Genomic DNA, 23,455 nt, shown 5'->3' on the forward strand with positions numbered 1-23,455 from the left:
CTTGCCTAATAATAGAGGATTTGTTTGTGTTACAGAGACACCTACTGGTGCAGATCTCCTGGGTTTTAGCTGTTCGGTGCAGAGAGAAAAGGACTTGTGGACGAAAAGAGTTCACATGTGGTATAGAATAGTGTCCTCTTTTGTCCATTTATATGGCTGAAACAGAAGCAGAGTGTGTGTTTTATGTGTGTGCAGCTCATTTGTGCTTTTTACTCTGCAAACAAAGGCATGTGTGTAGATTGGGATTTAAGATTCTGATTTAATTAGCTTTGACTCTTGGGGCTGCCTCTAAGGTAGTTGCTCCTACATGCTGCAAAACTCATTATGGATGAATTAATGAAGTGGGACGTACACTTGGCATCATCCATGTGGCATGCACTGATGCATTATGTATTATTATTATTGTTTAAGGGCCTGAGCAAATCAAGTTTGTTTGTTGGGTGTATATCAGGGACAGCTACGGAAAGGCACATTGATTCTAAAATCAAAATCACATCATATAACACTTAAGCACTGTGTACCTTCCTACCCCACATTCTGTTAGCTTACTAACATCCCAGATCATTTCATATGATACATACATGCTGGGTGCTTTTGATACTGACTGCTTTGGATTCACAAAGCAATGTTAGCACTGCCACCACTCAACATCCGCTGAGTGTCTGCATGACATAAAATAACATTCATTTCAGATTCCATTTACTCAGCAAAGGAAGGTGCTTTACAGCCCATTTCCATTTCCTTTGATTAGATGTGGTTACATCACGCACAAATGAAAAGACTTGAGATGTGCTCAGGTCTGAGGGGGAACACTTTGTAGTTTGTAAAACCTGGACTCATCACTAACATTTATTTCAGCTCGTTAAAGGAGCAGGTTTATATTGTTTGTTTGGGCTGAACTACTTAAAGCTGCGATAATCAATATTTTTATGTTAATAATGGATGACATGAGTATGTGCAATTTGAGAGGAATTAGTCACAGTGATAAATCCACAGAGAATATCACCCAACTCTGCAGGTTCCCTCAGGTTTACGGAGCATTTTAATGTGTGTAAGCTAAACAGGAATTTTACTGTTTTAATTCAGTCTCTCAGCCTTTCTCAACCTCATTTACTGATTTCAACAAAAAAAAGAAGAAGTCGCTGTCGTAAGGCCGTAACTAAGTATTGTTTTCATTATCAATTAATCTATCAATTATTTTCTTTATCAATCCATAAATCAATTAACTGTTTGGTCTATAAAATGTCAGAAAACCATTGAATTTTTGGGCATTTTTATTCGATTAATGAACAAATTGTATTTGCTCTGCACTGTACACTACCTGCCCAGCAACAAATGGCAAACACACATAGTTAGGGACGTGCAGGTCAACACTGTGTTGCGTTTAGGGGCTAAAGAGCCAGATATATGCGTGGAATCAATTTCTGCTTTAAATCCCTTTAATAACATACTACATAAATAAATGAATGAATACCTGGAATGCATTACCAGAACAACATGTGCCACCAAAGTCTAAGTATATGAAAATATTGTACTGAATCAGCTTTGTATGAGACCCGTGTCATAAACCATAACATGTCATACCTATGTAATGTGTATATAATCCCTGTGCGCATGTCATGAGCTCTGCTGTAGGTGATAAACTTCACCTCAGCATCATAAATATCCCCGGGCTTGTTTATTGCATCTTATCGCGCAACGCGGTCGACAATGCATCATTAATTTAAGAACCTTTCTAATGAATGTGAAATGAAAGACTCTCAAGCAAGCAATTTCTCTGCACTTATCATACAAGGGGAGACTGTAGTGGCTGTATTTCCAGAGTCTTTACCTGAGTGCTTGTGAAACTAGTGAGCTCTGCCGTCCCGCTTTGCTAGCCTCTCATCTTTCACCCATGACAGAAATTACATGATTCAGTGGTCCTGTGGAAGAGCTGATGGACAGCCAGCTCTAAAATGTTAATAAACACACTGTTTTATATAGCAGCCTCTCATTTTTCACCAACAAATGCAGCTTTAACCTTGTCTGCTGACCCCCCTTCTGCTGCAGAGGTTATGGTTATACTGACATCTGCAATTCAATTCCCCCCCTCCCGGGCAAAAAGAGACATATGTGAAACTAGTACAAAATGAGATTCAAACACAGCAAGTTGTTGTCCTTGTCACTCCTGATCTCATCGATACACACGGCGTATGAAGGCAAATAAAAGGATGGTTAATGATTTTTAGTGGTGCACTTGACCTTCCAGCTACACTAGTGCTTGTCCTCAAGGAAACGCTCCGGTGCCGCCCAAGGCTGAGTCCACCAGGGCAGAACACACATAGGATGCCAGAAAAATGCTCCCATAAAGAGCTTGTTTCATCATCGCTCAGTGCACTGGGACAAAACTGGAGTGTGTGTTCATGTGTGCACAGAGGAATGTATGATGATCACTGACATTTGCATCAATACCAGGTAGTGACTTGTCAGCACAAATGCAAAAAACGCGCAAGTGAATTTTTATGGCCACCGTATTATCTCAAATAATGACATTATACTACATTTGTACTGCAGTTTGTTCAGATCAATGAATGATGTGCAGCCAGAGTTTCAGCATCCTCCCCTCCAGCACATCAAATGACAAATTTGCTCTGAATATTGTTGTGGGTCTTTTCTTCGCGTATTGACCTTTCACTATGATGGATGCTCTTAACTGCCGTAACAAGACTTTCACAGCATGTGGGAGGTGAGTCAGAACTTTTCTTCTTAAGGTAACGGCAAAAGCAAGTGGTTTTGATGAGACACAGCCACACTGAATCACCAAAAGCAATTATTGATTCATCTTACAAAGCACTCCAAACATATTATAGTACCTTTTTTACTCTTTCAGCACAAACTGATGTTTCATCACATAATATGAAACAATGATATTTACAATAACTCTACATTATATAATGAATTGTGCTCATTTCTGCCACGAAAAACGAGAGGGAAGGATGATCTCAAGGGCAGTGAATCGAAAGTGTAATTTACTTATTGCTTTAATTAATGTACAGTGTAAGCATAAGGTCTTTAAACTGGATGCCTGGATGAATTTTGCAAAGGGGAAGACTGGTGTATTGGAATCAACAACATAACCTATTTGAAGACAGTGTCATCTAGTGGAAGTTATATGCAAGCACAAACATAAATTGCACCTAGTTTGTGGGGGAGCTTTAATCATGTGTTTTGTCAAACAAAGTCTTCAGAACTGCTGTGTTTCGGAAAATGAGTTAATGACACCAAATACATGAAAATAAAAGAAAATACTTAAAGTTTTTTATGGTTAGACTGTATGTAAGAAATGTGATTGTGATTATAAACTTACAATGAAATCTAGACTAAATACAGTACTATAGGTGCAGTGAGTGAATGTTGTGCATTTGTCTATCAAACTGCATTTACCTTGTGATGTTATCACTGGACTTGTCCAAGATGCCTGCTCTTTTCCATCCAAATGCATGCAGAGATGATTGAAAGTTGAAAACAGGAACTTAAAATATTTAAAATGAACAAAACAATAAGGAATGAGATTATTAGGAAATGCATGTTTGTGTGAGTGGCTTTACCTGAGCTCTGTACATGTGTGTTCATGGGAGTACAAAGGGCATTACAAAATTAGGAGCTGGAATCTAACAAAATCAAGTCTTTTTTTTTCTTCTTGTATTATAGGTTTGTAGGCACTAGGTGGAGCTCATCCTCCTTTCCCTTTTCTGATTTAGCCCATTTTTTCCATCAGGCGTAGAATGACCTGATTTGCTCTAAGCTTATGTTTTATTTTATTTCCCAACCACTTTAATTAAAGACCCTGCAGCACTCACCCACACAGGTGTCGTCATTATTGTGGCAAATTAGCCCTCAGGTTAAAGTTTAGCTGGAAATTACACAAAGTCTCCTCTATATGTATTATAAAGAGATATGAAGTGCATGTTTGTTTCCCTGCAAGAAGTTCAAAAGTGAGAGATGTCAAAGTCCGCACACGGAGGAGCTTTAAGGCCATTAGCACCTTAATCCAGTGCTCTGTGCAATAAGATATAAACTATTTCTGCGGCAGCTGTTTGAAGCTCATTTATACCTGATTTTATGTGCTTCTATTTAATGTTAAATGCATGTTGTATCTAATGCTAATCACATCATTATGCCAGTAAAATCGATTTATAACATTTTTGTGCAAAACATGTAAAAATGCTGTTGAACATTGAGCACTCATAAAGAGACAACTGAAATGTCACAGCATACACTGCACTGTATTAGAGTCTGCAGGATCTAACAGTCTATAAGATTATCTTGACAAGACTGTCAAATATATACAGTATGTGCTTCATGTACGATATAAGCATGATGGACAAGCAACGTATGTCTTGCTTCAAGGTTGCCAAAAACAAAAATAACTGGTTTGCACAGCCCACTAAGTGTTGCTCATAAATGTAATTTGAGGGGAAATAAAAAGGATGTTGTTTTCTCTTTTCAGTTTCTCAATTTGTCAATACAGTTTAGAGTGAGTTATTTTCACCTCCTTTGAATGATTTACTTTTCATCAATTATAATGGGCTTCATGAGAAACAACTGAAATAAATTGCCGTTAATGATCAGAGATTTAATAAATGAATTCTATTCAGTGAGTCAGTACAGTGGAAGGGTACAGCATGTTGGTCTCAGTAAGATGGATCTGATCTGAGACAGGAACAAACATAGTTTGCATAATAAGCTATGTTTTAAAACCATCAGAGTTGAGCTTATTATGTCTGACATTTAAAATCTGCCTGAAAATGCAAATGAGATGAATAAGTGGTTCCGTGCCACAATTTCACATTACCAATCAAAAAGTATATTTGCAAAGAAAAGACAAATAAGGACAGACAGCTGAGCTGCTGGAATTAATTTTCAAGGGTCTGTCCAATCTCTGGTTAGAGTATGAACACAAATTATTTAAAATAATCCACAGCTAGTTACTTTGGATGCAATTCATTGTTCCGCCAATTTAAATGTAGTACACAGTAGCTTCCTATAATGTATTATTTATAAGGGGTAAAGAATCATATATAAACAATGTAAGGGGTCTCATGTGAGAACAATGTTAAAGAAATAGTTTGACATCTTGGAAAATACACTTAACCTTAACAGTCACTTTCCTGCAAAGATTTAGATATGAAGATTAATACCTCTTTTGTATCTGCACAGTAAACGTGCAGCTACTGCCAGGAGCCGGTTAGCATTAGCATTAAGTCTGGAAACAGGTAAACAACTAGCCTCCAAAGCTAACAAATCCGCCAACCAGCACCTTTCAAACTCATTTAACAATTAACATATCTCACTTATTCAATTTGCACAAAAAGCATAAAAATGGTGTGTTGTGGCTTTTACGGGGGGAAATTTTCATGGTTGAGAGCAACGACTTCTGAATAAACAAACACTATACAATGTGTTTATTAGTGCGGATAGGCAGATTTTGCTTTTAATTTACCTCAGAACAACTGTTTCCCACTTTGCTATTTTCATGCTAAGCTAAGCAAACTATCTCCAGACTTCAGCTTCACATTTAACGTAGGAGTGGCATCGATCTCCTTATCTCAACTCTCAGCAAGAAGCACATTTCCCAAAATATTAATCTGTGAAACTTCTCCATTTAGCTGTTTTTTATCCATGGGGCCTGCCATATGTAGGGTTCTCGTAACACATTAGTCAGCTGGGCTTAAATTGCCCGTAGTATAAAAATCCACTGTGGCTTCTAAAATGGAGCCTGAGATTAGCAGGTTTCCGTGTGTGTGGTCTCCTTGGAGATAAAGGAGGAAGCTCTTGTAATGGATACTCAGCCTCGAATGAGTTATTGGCTGTTTGTTATTCCCTGTTGAAAGAACCTATTTGAGGGTCACAGTGCAATTAGCTATTTATGCACAGTGCCTGAAAGAGTGAGTGTGGAGACACCTGAGTGGGACTGTCCAAGAGTCAAAAGCCCTACATGCAGCTCTCTAATATTAAAAATCTCCTATTGTGTTTGACCTGACTGTAGTATCATCAGCCAGCCAATTAAACGGTGTGTAAAGTGGAGAGTGCTTCATATTACCCAACTAATACAGTATATTATCCTTCCAGTTAAATAGCTACCATTAAAACTAAAGCCAGGTTATGTTATGGCGCCATGGGGGGGAAATGGTTTGATTCAAGTTCCCATAAAGTATCGGATCGAGTGTCATGATGAATATTCATAAATTACTTTAATGAAGACCTCACATTGATTAAGCTTTTTCTAATGGGCTGTATCATAGTGAATGCCAGAATATAATTGGATTACGGTGACTTTGGGAAGTGCTTTGAGACAGTGCCCACATTGGAAATGAAGATGTGCAGCCTGCTAAAGGCATAATTGACAAGGATGAAGATGGATGGATCCAGGCACCTCCAAGCTCCAAGCTCTTCCTGCCCAAAGCAGAGGAGCCTACAGCTGTGCCCCGCACACACTGAGGCAAGATTTAATTAGCTTCAAAGGCCCTTTTTAGAAAAATCAGTTCCTCCCTAGATTCAGTGGAAAAGGTTCTTATCCTGTTTTGTTTCAGGCTAGATGTAACTGGCACCATTTTTAGATACAATTCAAGGCAATCCCTTATGAAGTAGTTGGGCATAAATGGAGAGTAAAAGAGGATAGAGAGATCAACTTAAAAATTCTGCTGAATTTAAGAGTTCTCTGGGGTCTCTTAAGTTGGCTCAGAGTTGAGTCCTTCTACTTTCATGGATTTGTATATGTGTTATGATATAGTTCTACATATTTCTCAACCGTTTTGTCTTGTAAATTTGCTTCTAAAATCCCACTAACTCAGCTCAAAGAACTTTGTACTCAACTCTCCAGTTGAGGTTTTGTCATCTTCTAATGTTCTTCATATGAAAATGTTTGCCCATAAACTCTGATTAATTGAAATAGCTTTCTATTCAAATCAATACCTACAGTAAACCAATCCATTCATTACTTCTTCATTTGTATTCCAGACCAGCAGGGCATTAGCTAATGTCAAAAATCATCCCTGTTCAGATTTCAAAAACGTCTTTAGGCTAAGCTCATTATGATTTAAGAACCCCTCTGTGTACTCCTGAACTTCTACATATACAGAGCACATCATTGTACCAAATTATGCAAATCCTTTCATTCTTAATCAACTCTATTTCCCATTGAGATTGGAAAGCCTGCATTAGTCCTTTAGTGGTGTATTTCAACTGGTTGGCTAACCATCAAGAAGCATCATTGTGAGGCAAAGAAATTGCTGTTGTCATACATAAAAACTGCTCTATGTTATGCAGCACGGGCTGGGGCTTCTTGTCATGTTATCACTGGGAGAGGCAGGAACACAGCTGTAACATGTGGCCGCAGAATTGTGCACTAATGAATGAGGTGAGAGGCAAGCTGCAGAAGCAAAGCTGACGTCTCCGGGGCCTGATTAGACTGTTGGTTTAATAAGCTTTTTGGCAGATCCACAGAAATGTGTCCCAGCGCTTGTCTTTGTGCAGATAAATTCTCCATTCACATGTAGATTTTAGCTGAATTCTTTGCTTTTTGTGAAACTACGCTGACATTGCACTTGTTTCAGTTTTTTACTGGCTGAGAGATCTAAGGTGAATATTATGAATCTGTGGATTTGAGACCGTAATGGATGTCATCTCTTCTTTCCTGTTGCTTTCTAATGCATTACACTCCATGTATGTACAGACAACGCACAAACACCTGGCATCATCCTCCTTGAGTAATCAGTTACATAAAATCTTGGCTTGAAAGCGACCTCTTTCAATGTAATTATGGTCTCCTCCCTTTAGAAGTGTTTTCTGAATTACACGAAGCTTATAGACACTCAGAATCTTAGAAAAGCTTTAGTCAGTGGCAGCATTGGAGAATTTCCCCACCTTGCACCAAATGGGAACATTATGACATTCTCTAACATTATTCATCTCATTAGCCACAAGTCTAAACACAAATTTTTAAGGGTGAGACAGGTTGTTATGAACATTTTGTGTAACAGACTGCCATGGGAAAGTGTTTGTCATAAAGTTTTTGTCGTAAAGGAGCATTTAAAGGAGGAGCAGTGTTGTTTTTAATGTTGAGTCTGTGAGATCTGCTCTTTGTTTGCTTTAAGAGATTTTCATTTTCAAATTTTGCACATGGTGGTTGATCATGTACAGCTGAGTATGATGAATGTAGTGATGTATAAAACATATAGCACCAAAAAGGAACCAACAAATTAACAACCAACAAATATGTTCCAAAACGGCAGCAATTAAAAATAACATTTAAGTGAGAGCCATCCATTTCTGAAAGTAAATCTATTTTTTTCTGTCATGGCAGGCAGAAGAATCTCTAAAGACAACACTTAACATCACACAACTTGTTCATCAATATGGAAAAAAACCCTCACTATATTCTAGTTTTTTCACCAGGATTTTGCAACTGGAGACTAGATTTTAATTCAGAATCCACAGTTTTTGGCACATGTTCCATATTCTGGAACAAACTGATGAACAGCTGCAGTTACCTGAGCCAGGCAGAAGATGGCAGTCATCATAGCAACTACTACTGAAGAGGAGCATTACTGGCTTATTGATCGTCTCATATTTATTGATTTGTTTACCTGCAACAGACAGGTACTCTATCAAACTGTTATTAGATGCTACATGAAAACAGATTTTTTGGAAGTGTGAGCTAAGCTCCTCTTGTACTTGCTATTGACAGTCGAGTACATAATGAATCACTGCTTCAAGAAACCTTGAGCGTCATGATGCCACTTGAAAAACAAATAACATCTGCCAAAACTTATAACAGTAAATATGAATTATTTTTCTACCAAGCTGGATCCACTCTGTCCAAATGCGCTCCTCTGTGGAGAGTCCTATCTCACACTGTGCTCATTTCACAAAATAAACCCAGATCAGGGTAATTAAGCGCTCATCCAGCGTGGCGAGAGCAATCTCAGTCCTAAGTCACAAAGTGCCTCCGGTTACTGCCGTGTGTTTTAACTGCATGGTTACTGTGCATGATGGAGAAAGGGTAAAGGTGTACTAAGTGCTCCTCTCATTCATCAAAAGTTGCTGCAGCACAGACACAGAGAAACACATGACTAATGGGTGACAACTGCTGCTGCCTGCTCTTTGCCATCCTCAGTCGGATCCCTTCGGGCCACAGTGGGTCATAAACCAGGGAGGTCACAACATGGAGATTGGTGTTGTCTTTTAAAACAGAGAGAGGAAAAATACACTGGATATTTCTGAACCATGACCTTGTGTCCATATTGGCTTCTGAGCTGCTTCTTGTCTTACAGTCAGTGATTTACCAACACACAATATCTCTCTCCAGACTGACAAATATCACTCTAGCAGACAATGCCTGAAACCATGTATCGATCACCAAGCAGGCCTACTGGGCACAGGCCCTGGGGCTTGAGAGGTGAACTGACTGTTAACATTTCTTCTTGAAAGTCATAAAGCTCAATGAAGAGATACAAAATGACCATGAAGATATTCAAAGCAACCAAAGACACACACACACACACAAAAAAAAATCATCATTTGTAGTCATTTTGTGTCTCCAGTCTGGGGGTCGTATGTCAGGGGTGCAAGTCCTTTTACCTCTCTGTGCTCAAAGGCCCATTTTGTTATAATCTGTCCAAGCCTGAAACGCTTAGTTTGAGTGACACTCGGAGCAGTGTAAATTTATTAGATCTTTTGAGTGTCTGCTTAAATCTCTTCACAAAATCCAAGCAAAAGTCTCAAACTAAAAAAGAAAGCAGTGAATAAATTCCGTGGCTTCTCAGCGTGGGTCAATATCTCTCCAACCGATGCCAAGTTAAACCGATGTCAAGTTTAACCTGTGCTGAGAAATGAGGGGGCCGTGGCACATCTGTGAAGTATGAACACAGTTTTCTCTAACACCACACAAGCGGAAACATGGAACATTGGAAATGTGTCAGAGCACGGGTCTTGTTAAAACTGTTACTCACACAAATTACCTGACAAACTCAGTCTGAAAAAAAGTATGTTGCAACCTTGCTTTCATTATCACACCAGGTCTCGAGAACAGCGACAACATCTTTCATGTGCTGCCTTTAGAGCGAGATAAAAAAAAAAGGGATAAACCCTCCCTGTCACTTGCTCTTTGTTATTGTCCCTTTCAGAGGAGTCATTTGAAAGCTTTTTGTCATTGATGTTTTTTCGAGGGATGAGGCAGGCTTTGTTTTCATCACCGCCTCGCTTCTGGAGTATTTTGATAACTTTTCCTTTTGAGGATTGTGAAAGAGTGAATGAGGCAATCAGTGTTCCTTCAAGGGAAGGGGCCCTGCACAAGCGCCCATGCAATATTAATCCAATCTGCGGAGGTGGTTTGGCTTCCAGGCCAGTCCCTCCCAAGGGGGCTTCTCCATTACCTCTCCCAGCTTATCTCCCATTCCTCGATACTCCATAAAAAAAGCCTCATCCAGCTCAAAAGTTACACTGGTTTTGTTCTTTTGACTCATCCCTCTCTTGCTCTCTTGAAGAATTTCTGTTGTATTACTGATCAATGAGACTGGAGCTGCTTTAACATTGCATTATGAATAAATTGTGTTTCATCAGCAACAGACAAAAGAATAAAAACACAATGATGTCTTCATGATTTTGATGCCGTAAGATTGTTTTTCTTTTCTTTTCTTTTTTTTTATATTAAGGCAAGTGGCACTAACTTATCTTTTCACAAGTGATATTTATCTGGACAGAAAGATATTTTTAAAGTGGCAGGTCCAAAGCAAAGTGAAAATAAAAACACTATTTATTACTACTTTAGTGTTTCTTCTAATTAAAGCTTTGGAAGAATGTCAAGGATAATCACTAAGAATTTAGGAATTCATTACTAACTTTCATTTCATTATGATTCACTCTTTCGCTCTGCATTATACTGACTCGTGATTAAAATGGTAATTAAGCTGTTCTATAAGAAAACGAAAATATTCCAGCCGTGCACTTACTGCTGCTGAAAACTATCTGTTTAAATTATTAGTGTCAAGTTACAGACTTTGCAAATGCAACCAGAGTGTTAAGCCTGGCAGGAAAAATGGAAGTGAAATTAGTTTTTGAAGGCTGATACCCATGTGTTTGTATTAAAGCTGCTGATCCATTTTCATGCCAAGAAAGGATGTAGATTAACAACCGCTAGTGTATCTGTGTCAATGAGAAAGTCCCTGAGAAGGCATCAACACTGGACTCTAGGACTGTACTGAACTTTGGTTCTTTAAAGAACTCTTTGCCACACCTATATGTGTAGGTTTAGTTATATAAAAGATCCTCTTGAACAGTGAAGGACTGATTAATTAATTTTTTAGCAGAAAACAATGAGAGGTGTTGATTTTGTGGTCATTAATGATTGATTGTCTATTGATGTTTCAGAGGGAAGAGGAGAAACACTTGCCAGCATCAGCAGTGGGTAACTTCCCCCACACATCCCACAAAGGCAGACAGCAGAAAAAAAGGGGTTTGAAGTTTCCAGCAAACCATAACAGATTGAAAGGTCATAATGCTTTAATTTTATGCCTTCTCAGACTGATTAACTCAAATCTTTGCTATAGAACAGTTAGAATAGTTCTCTCTCCTGTTGGGTAATCCTGAGGGAAAGCAACAAAATGTGTGCTTTGTTGAAGAAAATAAACTGTACTTTGATTTACTGTTTGTAGCTCATAAATAAATCTCTGTCAGTTTGTCTATTATGATATTAAAATCAATACAATAGCTTAATCTACAAGTCAGCTAATTAAATTGCACAAATGTACAGAAAATGTGTAATTCAAAGCAAAAACCCTCCCAAATGAATCTCCTATAGCTCCAGCTGGGAAAACCTGAAACTAAATTCAGCATTTTATTCGGAAACTGTCACACAGATTAGTACTGGAAGAAGAAAGGTTTTCCTTTAGCGTAAGCTGACAGCACTGATTTTCAAATATGATCTAATTCAAAAGAACTTGCAGGAGCTGTCAAACCTGAGTGATTCGACTGAAACGCTTTGATACCTGAAAACTTCATCATGCATTCTGGTTAATTAGGAAAATTCATTGCAGACATGTTTGCAGAGCGATACAGACAGATGATTAACTGCCATCTGGCCATACATTAATAACTCAATTTCTGCTGTGACACATTGGAATTATGAGCAAAATGCTTGAAAATCAAAACTACAGTTCTTATTTGTATTGTGGGCTTGCAGAGAATAATTGAATGCATGCAGGGTTCAGTCACTGGGCGTGAAGGTACAAGACACGGCAGGAGAAAATTAACAGCTCTTGTCCACAAGGCCTCTTTAGAGCGACTGTATCCCAATAGCACAGGAACACTCTCCAGTTGCACTATCAACAGTTTTAAATATTTAATCACGTCTGTCACGGGATCTCACTTTTGACTTTGACATCAACCTCTACACGCTGGCCTGCCAAGTGTTTCCATTACAAGGCCTCTCACACTCCAAGCGCCAACAGCTCCTTCTCAAGCACCTCACTTCACAGATCAAATGGCCTTGTGCTCAATCACAGCAGAGTGTAAATAAGAGCCCAACACTAGTGTTCCCTGACTAATTTATCACTTTTGCGGGGATGATCATAAAATAGAAAGGCCAGGAAGTTTGACTAAAAGCAGTGTGAGGATGCCTGGAGACGAGTCTTATGAGTTCTCCGAGGGTTTCTTACCTTGTTGTCACCTGGACGACCGCCTCGGTGACAAACTTCACGCTGAGCATCGGGGACTCTGGGGCTGATCCCAGCGGTAGCGATGCTGTAAATAGCATGCTTTTCTCCCATGTGCCCCTGTTCCTGTTGTTGGTTATGGAAAAATAAAAAATCAAAAGGTGGCAACACAATCAGCAATCCACCAAGTGCGGTGAAAAAAATAGCAACTATACGTTACACGAAAGCTCTGTGGAAAGCATGGCATCATTAAAATACAAGGCTCCCTGGAGTTAACCTGTTTGCACTGCTTTCTCGTTTTTCTCTTTAAAGCATACCAAAGTGATAAACACTCATTTCTGAATTCATGAACATTTATTTGGCCTATTTTCTACTTGCCATTTATTTTCTAAGCTTATCATGTTTTATTCATTGGGTTGGATTTTGATTTCAATAATCCTATTGTTTTGCTCCAAAAAGTAATCTACATTGCAAATGAGGTATCCAGTGCACTCATTTTTTCCTGTATGTGACAGTCCTGCCAATCCCGTCCCTCGTATATGGTGGTGCTTAATTCCTGCTCATTTTTTAATTACAACTCGAGCAGTTCAATATCACAGCCTGATTAAAATGTTATAGGACCTGGGTTCAGCAATAATTACAGATTGGCTGGCCAGAATGTGCAGGGTAAATTATTTTATTTGAGGAACATAATTACATCTACAAAATGCATCAGTGTGAATGATTTAACAGTACCTATCGTTCTGGAGGGGAGGTTTAATGGGTCATTTTAGCAAGCCCTACTGGACATTATATTGACTTGGAATGAGTGAGGATCCTCTGCTGGATTCAGCAGGAGCATTGCTGGTGGCTGTTGTGGAAAAGCAGTGAAACAAATGTCTTAAAAAAAACCCAGAAGGTAGTTTTTATGCAAAGAAACCACTGACATTTTCATGAATTATAGCCTGCAGCATATGTTTAATGTTCTCATTCTGTGATCCTAGAGGTGAATGTATCTTATTATATTTTGCACATTGAAAACATTGAGGTTGTTACCGTCAGTTATGGGCAGAAAATTGTTATTTCTTGTTGTTGTTGTTGTTGTTGTTTCATATCTGCATATATATAATTACATCTCATGTTAGTCAGTAGGAAAAAAAAAACATGTTTTAAAAGACATGTCTGGGACCCACTAGTAAAGACATTGCTCAGAAGCGCTGCCAGTGGTCAAAAGCTCTACAGGTTACCTTTAAGTCAAAGAGGCAAAATTGTTTTGCTCACATATCTCAGCAATTTAGACAGCATTATGTTTTCTACTCTGAGGAACAGAAGCAAATCCAACAGTGGCTAACTAAATTGCTTTAGTTTGCCCCTTTCAATAGAGAGCCTTGCTTGTCTGTTTTTTAACGAGTAACGAAGACCAAAACATGTTTGTGTGCTAGTGATTAAAATGAAATTACACCTTTTAAAGACCAATTTGATTTGATGTTTGTGTAGTACAGCACATTTCACTCTGAGCTCATGTGAATGATAAGCAGGAACCATACTGTGAAATTAGTGTAGGAAATGTTACCACAGCAGAACAGTTCACCACAAATGTCAGCTTTTTACATACATTTCTAAACAGGACACCCGTGTAAAAATGCCCTGACAAGCTTAATAACATAAGGAAGAAAAGAGGAGATGCTGCTGATGTTTGGATTTATCTTGTTATGAAGGCATAATCATCTATATTTCTGTCTGCCAATTTCTTATCTCTGCGGCGCCACAAAACTGGAGCACAACAAAAGCAGTGGCAACATGTACATACATCATCAAAAACAGTCAGAGATGAGAGGAGCTGCTTTGATCTCACTTTTTTTTTTTTGGCTCTGCACCTGGAATCAGGAAGAGTTGAGGGGTGAAGGAAAAAAAGAGGCCTCTTTCAGATAAACACCACTTTCTGTCAAAATCTTTTTAAACACCCCCAACAAGACCTCCAGCTGCTTTCAGTGTGTACGTAGTTCTTCTGACAAGGTCCTCATCCAGCATGTGAACTCATGGCATGACAATACCACCTCCCTACAGTACCTAACTCAGAATATGGTCGGTGATTACGATGATTGTTTGCCAGATCCACAACAAGATCAGCAGGTTTTTGAGGCCAACTGTCTGCTGCACCCACTGAATCCACTTTATGAGCTACTGCAGCATGTCTGCACCAGTTTGCAGTGAATACATGTATGTTGAAACAAGTTTGTTTGACTGTGTTTCTTTGTGTACCGGGGACACTGAAGATTAAGTTATTTCTTAAAAGAGCAAAAAGGGATGCAGCAACCAGAGCAGCCTGTTGTTAACCAAACTGTGTAAATCACACACATCAATAGTGTCTACAGCACATGGATGAGAGGGAAATATACAAAGGGATAAACACAAAAATTTTAATCCAGCCAAACAGCGTCACAGCCACCAACTCTTGAACTGAAGAGTTCTTATATCCTTCTTGTTGTTAGTTCTGTATCTTGGAAATAACTGAAGACATGTAGAGGCTGAATGTCGAAAGCTGTACGAGAAGGAATTTTAAAATCCATGTGTTTAATCCCTTTAAGTTCCATAATTTCTTTGTTCTGAATATTTCAGACAAAGAAAAATAACATTATCCACACTCTCCAGTTGATTAAGAACATCACAGATTCCACTCGGATGCTTTCTGAAGAGGTTTAAAGATGAATTCCCCCTCCTCCCCCAGTCTCAACCTACTAATCAGACTCCTCTCTTTCCTACATCCCCACTCCTACTTCTTGTTGGATGGACCTGATATAAATGCCTTCCTTCAGACTTGCCACTGCTGCACATGAATCTGAGCATATACAGTTTGCACAGGATTGATTTCCTCCCATCCAGTGTAGTTAATGAAACGGCCACTTTTCAATTTCAACCAAACAAGCTGCCACGTGGTCAGTCATTTTTTTGCCACCTTAACTTTCAACTGTGGACCTTAATTTGTTTTACCATTATCAGGGCTTTCAAATCCATCACTAAAAACATGTCCAGAATGTACATACCTCTCATTTGATACTGTATTCACAGAAGCCTGCTTACTTATTTATTCTTTGGGGGGTTTTTGTGTCAGCTCTGCTTGCTCATAAAGCTTAGAAGTCACTCAGCCACAGATTTCAACCATCTAGATAATGGCCTTTCTGAAAATCTCACAGACGACCAAATAACAGTATCAGACAACTCTGGACAGCTGTCACAATAGAGACAGAGAAAGTGTAGTTCTGAAATAGCTCATATTGATTGCTTGTCACCCTTTAATGATGGCCGAAGTTCAGGGTGGATCATTTGAGAAAAGACGATGAGCCTGTTTTAAAGGGCTAATCCACAGAAAGAGCAGAAATATGAATGAAACACTTGTTTTCTTATCTGTAGCTACAAGCATTAAAATCAAACTGTTATTAAAGACTTTAGGTTACAAGCTCGTCTTCTGGTTCCTTGGTAACTCAGAGGGTTCCAACAAAGGCTGCACTGTCTTAGTGATTTTAAAAAGCCAGAGGTTGTGTCACTGACTATGAAAAGCATGTTCTTTAAAAGCTTTTGAATATGAAGTGCTTTTGAGAGTGAATTAACGCAATTAAGTGTGACCATTGATCAGAGATGTTGCTGTGATTGTGTTTGATGTCTCACTTTGAAGCTTCTTTAAAGTGTAGCGACGTGTGAGCAGCTGGGTTCACTGTGCATATAAACTGGACTCACTGGAGCCACAAGATTCAGTTCTTAGAACTGAATTCTGGGTGGAAAAACATGGGTAGATTTCTAAAACTCTGTGTACTTTTGTTAAACTTTTTATTGCAGAAGTGTCACTGGCGCTTAAGTTTATCCACTTAATCTTGCCATTATTGCTTTATACATACAGAATGCATCATGTTTGCCCCTGCAGACAGAGTAGTCCCACTGTGTGTCATCCTTTCTACACTGACTTTAAGTGAAACACCAAACTTAAGGCAAAACAAACAACTGAGAATAAATTCTAAAATATCTTTCTTAAACTCAAGGATGCTGCCCAACAACAATACACGTGGATGATACATACAGCGTAGTATATCAGTGTTTTAAGTGTGTTTTTAATAGTAATACTACAAAAATTCCACAATCATTCAACACACATTATTGTAAACTGCATCAATTGCCATGTCTAGTTCATTTTGAAAGCTGCTGAAGTAAAACTAGGTTCTGTATATTGATTGTTATTGATAATTCAATGCGTTCCTCATCCAGCACTTGCAAACTATTGGATTCTGTTAATGAGAACTTTCTTGAAACGGCAAATGACCTCTTTTATTTTTTCTTCCTTTCTCATCAAATATTAACCCAGCATCCTTGCCAATAACCCTGATGAAAGTCTGTAGTAAATTGGCATGGCAACCAAAGAAAACACAGCTAACCAGGTTGATATTGACATTACGTCTGCCAAGCGTTGGCACTGCAATCAGCCCGGGCTGGGAAACCTTGATCAAAAACGACATCAAATCAAGAAATCTAATTTTTAGTCCCTCAAGTTCCTCCACTGGCCATGAGTGAAGGAGCGTATTATCAAAAGAGCAGCAAAGAAAATGTCCAAATGAATTTCTGAATTGTGCGCCTTTACGTTACAAGACCTTGAAATTATTCTAATTTATTATAGAGGGTTGTTATTTTCCAGTGACTTGGATCTTGTTGGAAACAGGAAGTGGATCCTATTAGCAACATCACCCAGGCTTTGCTGAAAGTGGAAAATGTTTTCCTCCCCGCTCTTCACATTAAGTTGCCCTTGAGAGAAAATGCATTACATCTCAAGACAAGAATACATACGAATAGCCTTTATACTACTGCTACCTGAAGCTTAAAGGTTAGTAAATTAACTTTGTTTAATGACAATAGTTTATTATAGCTGTTCTGCAATGCCACATTCAAAGGTGGCCTGAGAGGCCTGTTTCCACAGTCAAAGGGTACAAGTCTTATTTAATATGACCACACTGTGAGCAGAGCAAACACCATTACAAGCACAAAGCCAACACAAGGGCCGACAATCTTTAAAGGGGATCTGATTGATTTTCTCAGGAATATGCTATTATCTACAATCAGCGGTCTTCAGATGAGAAAGGGCCAGTTGGAAGGACACGGCAGGGGTGAACGCACAAAACAAACTGTGTGATGTGGTCAGTTGTTACAAACAGCTTCAGGCTTATTTTGGAAGATAGCACACAGCAGAACATGAGCATGTCAAAGACGGACAAAGAGGCCACTCACAGGCTCATCTAACGTTTTCAGATTTCATGACTCTGAATTCATTTGTAAGCAGCGAGTAAGTTTCATCACGTGACAACACACGGAAATAAAAAATGAATCAGTCTCATTTCTGTGTGTGTTTGTAACAATGCAGAGAGATTATTATGGTGAATATTAGGAAAAACATCAAAGTTTAATAGAATGACGTGTTCTGATTTTGCCCCTGAGGTGCCGATATTCATGGCACCCAGAACATTACACCTAGCATGCCGATGTTACCTACAGTGCAGTGGAGGTTTGAGCTGCCTCTTAGTAGTGTTTGTTTGTTTTTGTTAGAAGAAATGGGAGATAGTTTCTATAGCGAGTACACTGGATTCACTGAAATTCACATCCATTAAAGTCACTTTGCAGCATAACAAACACCTAAGTTTTTCAAGTACATGCTGAAGAGTATCCTAAACAAACAGCAGGACCTTCCTTTAATTTAGAAGTTGTTAAGATAAGACTATATGTATTATTATACATTTAAAAAAAGCTTACCCTGTATCTACTTAATGATTTATAGGCCTATCCTTTAAAATCATAGTGGATCTCTGTGGTCCTCATTCAAATACAGTTAAAGAAATCCACTTCTAGAGCCGCAAAACTTTCCACATATAGTTCCATTTCATGGCTGGTTACAGATATTATGACAAAACCATTCTTATATAAATACACCAACGTCAGTGTTCTTTTCTTTTGTTGAATTTTTATAACAAAAAGCCTCTAAGCTTTAAGTGATTATCTAGTTAGAGTAGAATTGCTTAAAATGGTTTTACAACTTTTTTTTTTTCCCCCTCTACAATGGTTTTCATTTTTGTCCATGTCCTGGATGGGAGGAGGAATAAATCAGCTGAAGTCATGAAGTCATGTACATAAATGATGCATTCTACTTAACACATGAAATCAAACACTGCCTGGCATTTCAGCAGACGTGGACAAGTGGTTAATGAAGTTGGTTAATGTCCCAAGGAGCGGAGAGGCTTTCACTTCACTCTGAGGCCTAATGGATTATTTGTTGATTGTCTGGCTGCAAAGGGTCTGAATGATTTCAACTTCGATCTAACAACTCGACAACAATATGTTGATGGAACAGGGCAATTTGTTCACATAGTTGCATTTTTTCTAAAAAAAAAAATTGAACAGGTTGCCCATCTGTGTTTTTTTTTTTTTTCCTCAGGACTAAAAAAATTTTTTGCACACACCTGTTTGTCCTGCACACACCTGGTCGGAGTGAATTAATCAGTGTCAGTGGAGAAAAGCTGCTGCAGGGCTAGCGAACATGTGACGCTGCTGTCATGCAGCCTTCATTAGCACACACTGATGGATTTTGCACCCAGTCGACTGAGTGCAGTGTGCTGTTTCCATAGTTAAATTTTTCTATTTATCTGCCGCGTCTCCAGAGGAGGCTGAGAAATACTTAAGACTCCAACCTTTAACATGACTGTAAACAGTGTGTGACTGCAGCTTCAGCTCCGGGACTCATTATGCTACACTCACTGCCACAGAGCCAGACATTCAAAGAAACAGTACACACCATATCTTCGCACACTGCAGCATCAACTCATCACTGCTGTTACTGTCTAGTCTGAAATTTTAGACACATTTGTTCATTTTCAGAACCAATGGACGAAGTGGCAGCCTCGAAATGTAGGATCCCTGTCTATCACATAAAATTTTAGAAGTGAACTTGCCTCAGGGCTCTCCTTTATACCGGGTTTACCTCACTCTTCGTAACACCTCAACGTATGGGTGATAGGGAAGTTACTGCTGAATATAAAATGATGTTCACATTTCAGTCAGTAAATGTCAAATCAAACTAAGGGGTAAAAACTAGTTTATGTCCTTTAATCATTTAAAAGTGACTCAGTCAGTAAAATATTCTGCCTTTATGAATTTAAAATTAATGTGGGTTTATATATAAGTCATTTGTTATTGGCGGCTGGCAGCAGGGCTTGTAATTTCCCCTGGCATGACTTCAGACAGAATCCTGATGGCAGCCTTGATGGGTCTTAATGGAAGTTCAGTGAGGAGAATAGACTAAATTTGCATGTAGACAAAAGAAGGGAAGGAAACAATATAATAGAGGTACTTTAGCTGTGTCCCAGATCAGGGCCTGGATCCTCCAAAGTCCACATTTCTGGAACGAATATGTCACAACAGGCTGACAAAGCCTGCAAAAGATCCTCTCGATCGAGCCAGGAAATGTAGCTTTATTCTGCACAAATTTGGGCCCAATAAGGTCTGACTTCTTTTTTAAGGTTTGGGGACCTTTTTCTTCATGATTACAACAACAAATACATGGTTAAGGTTCAGGAAAGAACAACAAAAGAGAGTTTATGGGGTCATGTCCTTTCACTTGTTTATCGTTTTTGGTTTGTGACTTCTTAAAGTGAATAAATTTCTATTTGTGACTTGTGCCGTCATAAGCTTAGCCGTGAGCAGTTGATGGCCAGAATGATTTTTAGAGTCCAGAAAATAAAAGGAAAAAGGAAAAACAGAAAAACGTTTTAAAAATAAATAAACAAAATGTAGTTTTGAATAACAGAAATGTATATTTTTCCTTTTAATACCTTTTAATTTTCTTGTTATCCTACTGATTTTTCTTGGGTCCCTATAAAGGATGATTAACTTGGAAATGTCTGACTTCACAAGTTGACAAGGAGCACCTGAATGCATCGTTAGTTTTAGTCTGTGAGAATAAGCAATCTCATTTGAGGAAGAGGCACAGGTTCGACCTCACTTTCAGATCCATCCTATGAATTGAAACACAGCTTGTAAAACCGTCTTTGTGTTGTTAGCAAGTGATTACTTTTGCTAATTCGTTTTGGTCCTGTTGCTCATCTTTTGACAGCTTCATCTTTTATTTACACCACTTGCCCGGTGTCGCAGGTGCAGACCAACAACGGGGGGAGATCAACAATGCTCTCAGTCTCCCGGCACAAATATCTGCTATTGTTTAATACCAACTGACATTCTGCAGATTGCCTAAGATTATTACTCCCACCTGGACTGCGCTTATGTGAACAATATAATTTACAACATCCACATTTGTGATTGCATATACAGTAAATGTTTGGCAGTGTGTGCCTGTGCAGAATAACAATCAAAAACCTGCAGTATGCATCAACTGATTAAGTTGTTCACACAAAATGAAGCCACTTACTGCAACCACACACACATTTACACCCACACATGCACACAGCCTCCCCTGCTGTGGAGGATATTTTCAATTAATCAGATTCTCTCATCAATAATGCATCACCCCTGCAGCCAGTCACTCTTCTTCAGCCATTTAATGAGGCAGCTCAGCCAGAGGGACACCATCCACGCATTACTCCTATTATAGGCAATGCTCAGGAGCAAAGCCACTGTGACCACGGCCGGTTATTAAAGTAATGCCATCATTAGTGCCCCCGAGTCAAATCAAAACCTGTCAAAGACTGTTTGCAAAAGGACACAAATGACAATAAGTAAACACCCTAGGAGCGAGTGCATGGCCGTGTCATCTCTCAGACACCGAAAACCACAGGTTGTTAAAAATCTACTGGAGGAATTCAAGAAACCAAAGGAGGTTTGTCAGGAGCAATGAATTATTAAAAGCAACGTAGTTGTGACAGAGGGGAATGTGCTGGTCTGATAACATTTTTTTTAAGTTAAATTGCAGTTTAGATTTAAGACACAACCCCTGAGAGTCAGGAGAGCAGCTGCCGAGAAAAAGCTCCAAACAAATCCAGTATCTTATACATACAGTACATTCTGTGAAAAGCTGCAGTGTACAGTCTCTAAATTAGGTGTGAAGTTGTACCTTAGCATTTAGCGCATCACATATCTTTTTGGCATTCACGGCAAAGAGCAATTAAGTGTAAGATAAATTGGGTTAGCTCTTAAGTAAACTTCAAAAATATAATCTGGCTATGAAGGAACATCCATTAGGTTCCTGTTTTCTTTGATTTCTCTGATATATTTGATGATAAACAAACATTACTTTGGTATTTTCCAGTTAATTTGCCTGCTGCCATTACACAAGGGTGTTGCCTGCACTTTAAAATGACACTTTAAAAAGGCAACAGACTCTGTTGCTAGTTCCAGTGTCCATTCCTTCTTTCTCTTTTTTGCATGTTAATTAAGTCGATTCACAAGCTGCAAGATTTGCTCAAATTTATTGCTCAAGTAGGAACATTTTTAAAGTTGTGTGGATGAGTCTATGAATTTGCACCGCCCAAGGTAAATTTGACTTCAGTTGTGTCTTTCCATTGACTTTGTATGCACATCACACTACTTCTAAAACTCCCCAAGCATTCTGTCAACATTACAGTAACATCTGACGATGCACTTCCTGTTATTTTCAATTCTGCACTGTTCATATTTGCTAGCTTGCAGACTTGCCTCCTTACCTTTGTGGTGTCAACTGCCCCGGGGCTCCAAAAGGTTTGCTGTGCAACAATTAATTATAATTCATTTGGGAACATTTTCTTGTAAACCACATAAAGGTGTCTTAAAGAGGGGCCCTATGCCAAAATGTAAGCTGATTCTAATTCATACATTAATTTGTGTATAATCAGATTATAGCTTTTGCAGACTGAAACAGATAAAGCTGAACCTTGCAGCTCTTGAGTTTGTCCTGTACCTTCAGGTCGTTTTATCCTAAGACAAAACAGAGCGTCAAAGACAATTTAACAGTTGGTACGGTCAACCAATCATCATCAGTGTGTACCAGCAAAGATGAGACCTCTTATTATCACCTCTTACAAAGCGGTTACACCTCTTTGTGTGGTTTGTGACATGTTGTTTCTTTCATCAAGTTCTTTTATATATTTATATATATATATATATATATTTTTTTCTTTGAATTGATGTACAAAGGAGTCAAACTTCCCTCTGAATCGGCTCTCCAGAGTAGTGGTGGTGGTGTTATCCTGGCCTTGTACAATTCATATAATTTCTCATCGTCTCCTCACTCTTACATTTTCCTGCCAACCAGGCCAAGAATGGTGATCTCTAAGGAACAGAACCATATGAGCAGAGAATCTGACCATCTGGCTTCCACTGCAGCAAAACTCACAAGGGATAAGAGAGGAGTGACGAATGTCCCTCATCTCCCGCCGCCTGTCAGTGTCAAGATGTCTCTTTTAAAAATAAAACACTGTTGTCGGAAGCTGTAAAGAGCCAATAGTGCGATAACAAGGAAATGTAAGGCCCTCTTGAAAATGAAGGAGTTTTTTGAAGAAAAAGAAGGAAGGTCACTACAAGGGAAAAGTAAAAGAAACCCATTTTAAGTTTGTATTCTTGGACTGATTCCAGAGATACAGATAGCCACAGTGGGTGGGACAGTTATGGGAAGGGGGTGATATAAAATCTGTGTAGAGTATGATTGGCTTATCTCTGGAGCTCACAGAGAACGTCTCCTGTCAATGCTTTATTGTAGGAAGTAGCTTTCTCATTTCTGTTCTGTCAAAAAACAGTGAGATGAGAATATGTAGGTGAGGACAGGGAGA

General features: G+C 38.8%; 1 protein-coding gene across 5 annotated transcripts in view; it reads right to left on the reverse strand.

Annotated features, from left to right (window-relative positions):
• Positions 1-23,455, reverse strand: part of LOC121200337 (protein disulfide-isomerase TMX3-like) — a 195,233-nt gene that overhangs the window by 43,279 nt on the left and 128,499 nt on the right. For all 5 annotated transcript variants that reach the window (XM_041065577.1, XM_041065575.1, XM_041065574.1 and 2 more), the window contains exon 17: positions 12,696-12,818. In XM_041065577.1, coding sequence (XP_040921511.1) covers positions 12,696-12,818 — 123 coding nt within the window. The remainder of the gene's footprint in view (positions 1-12,695; positions 12,819-23,455) is intronic.

This window comes from Toxotes jaculatrix, chromosome 20 (genome assembly GCF_017976425.1).
Source record: "Toxotes jaculatrix isolate fToxJac2 chromosome 20, fToxJac2.pri, whole genome shotgun sequence".
In the NCBI taxonomy this organism is placed as follows: domain Eukaryota; kingdom Metazoa; phylum Chordata; class Actinopteri; family Toxotidae; genus Toxotes; species Toxotes jaculatrix.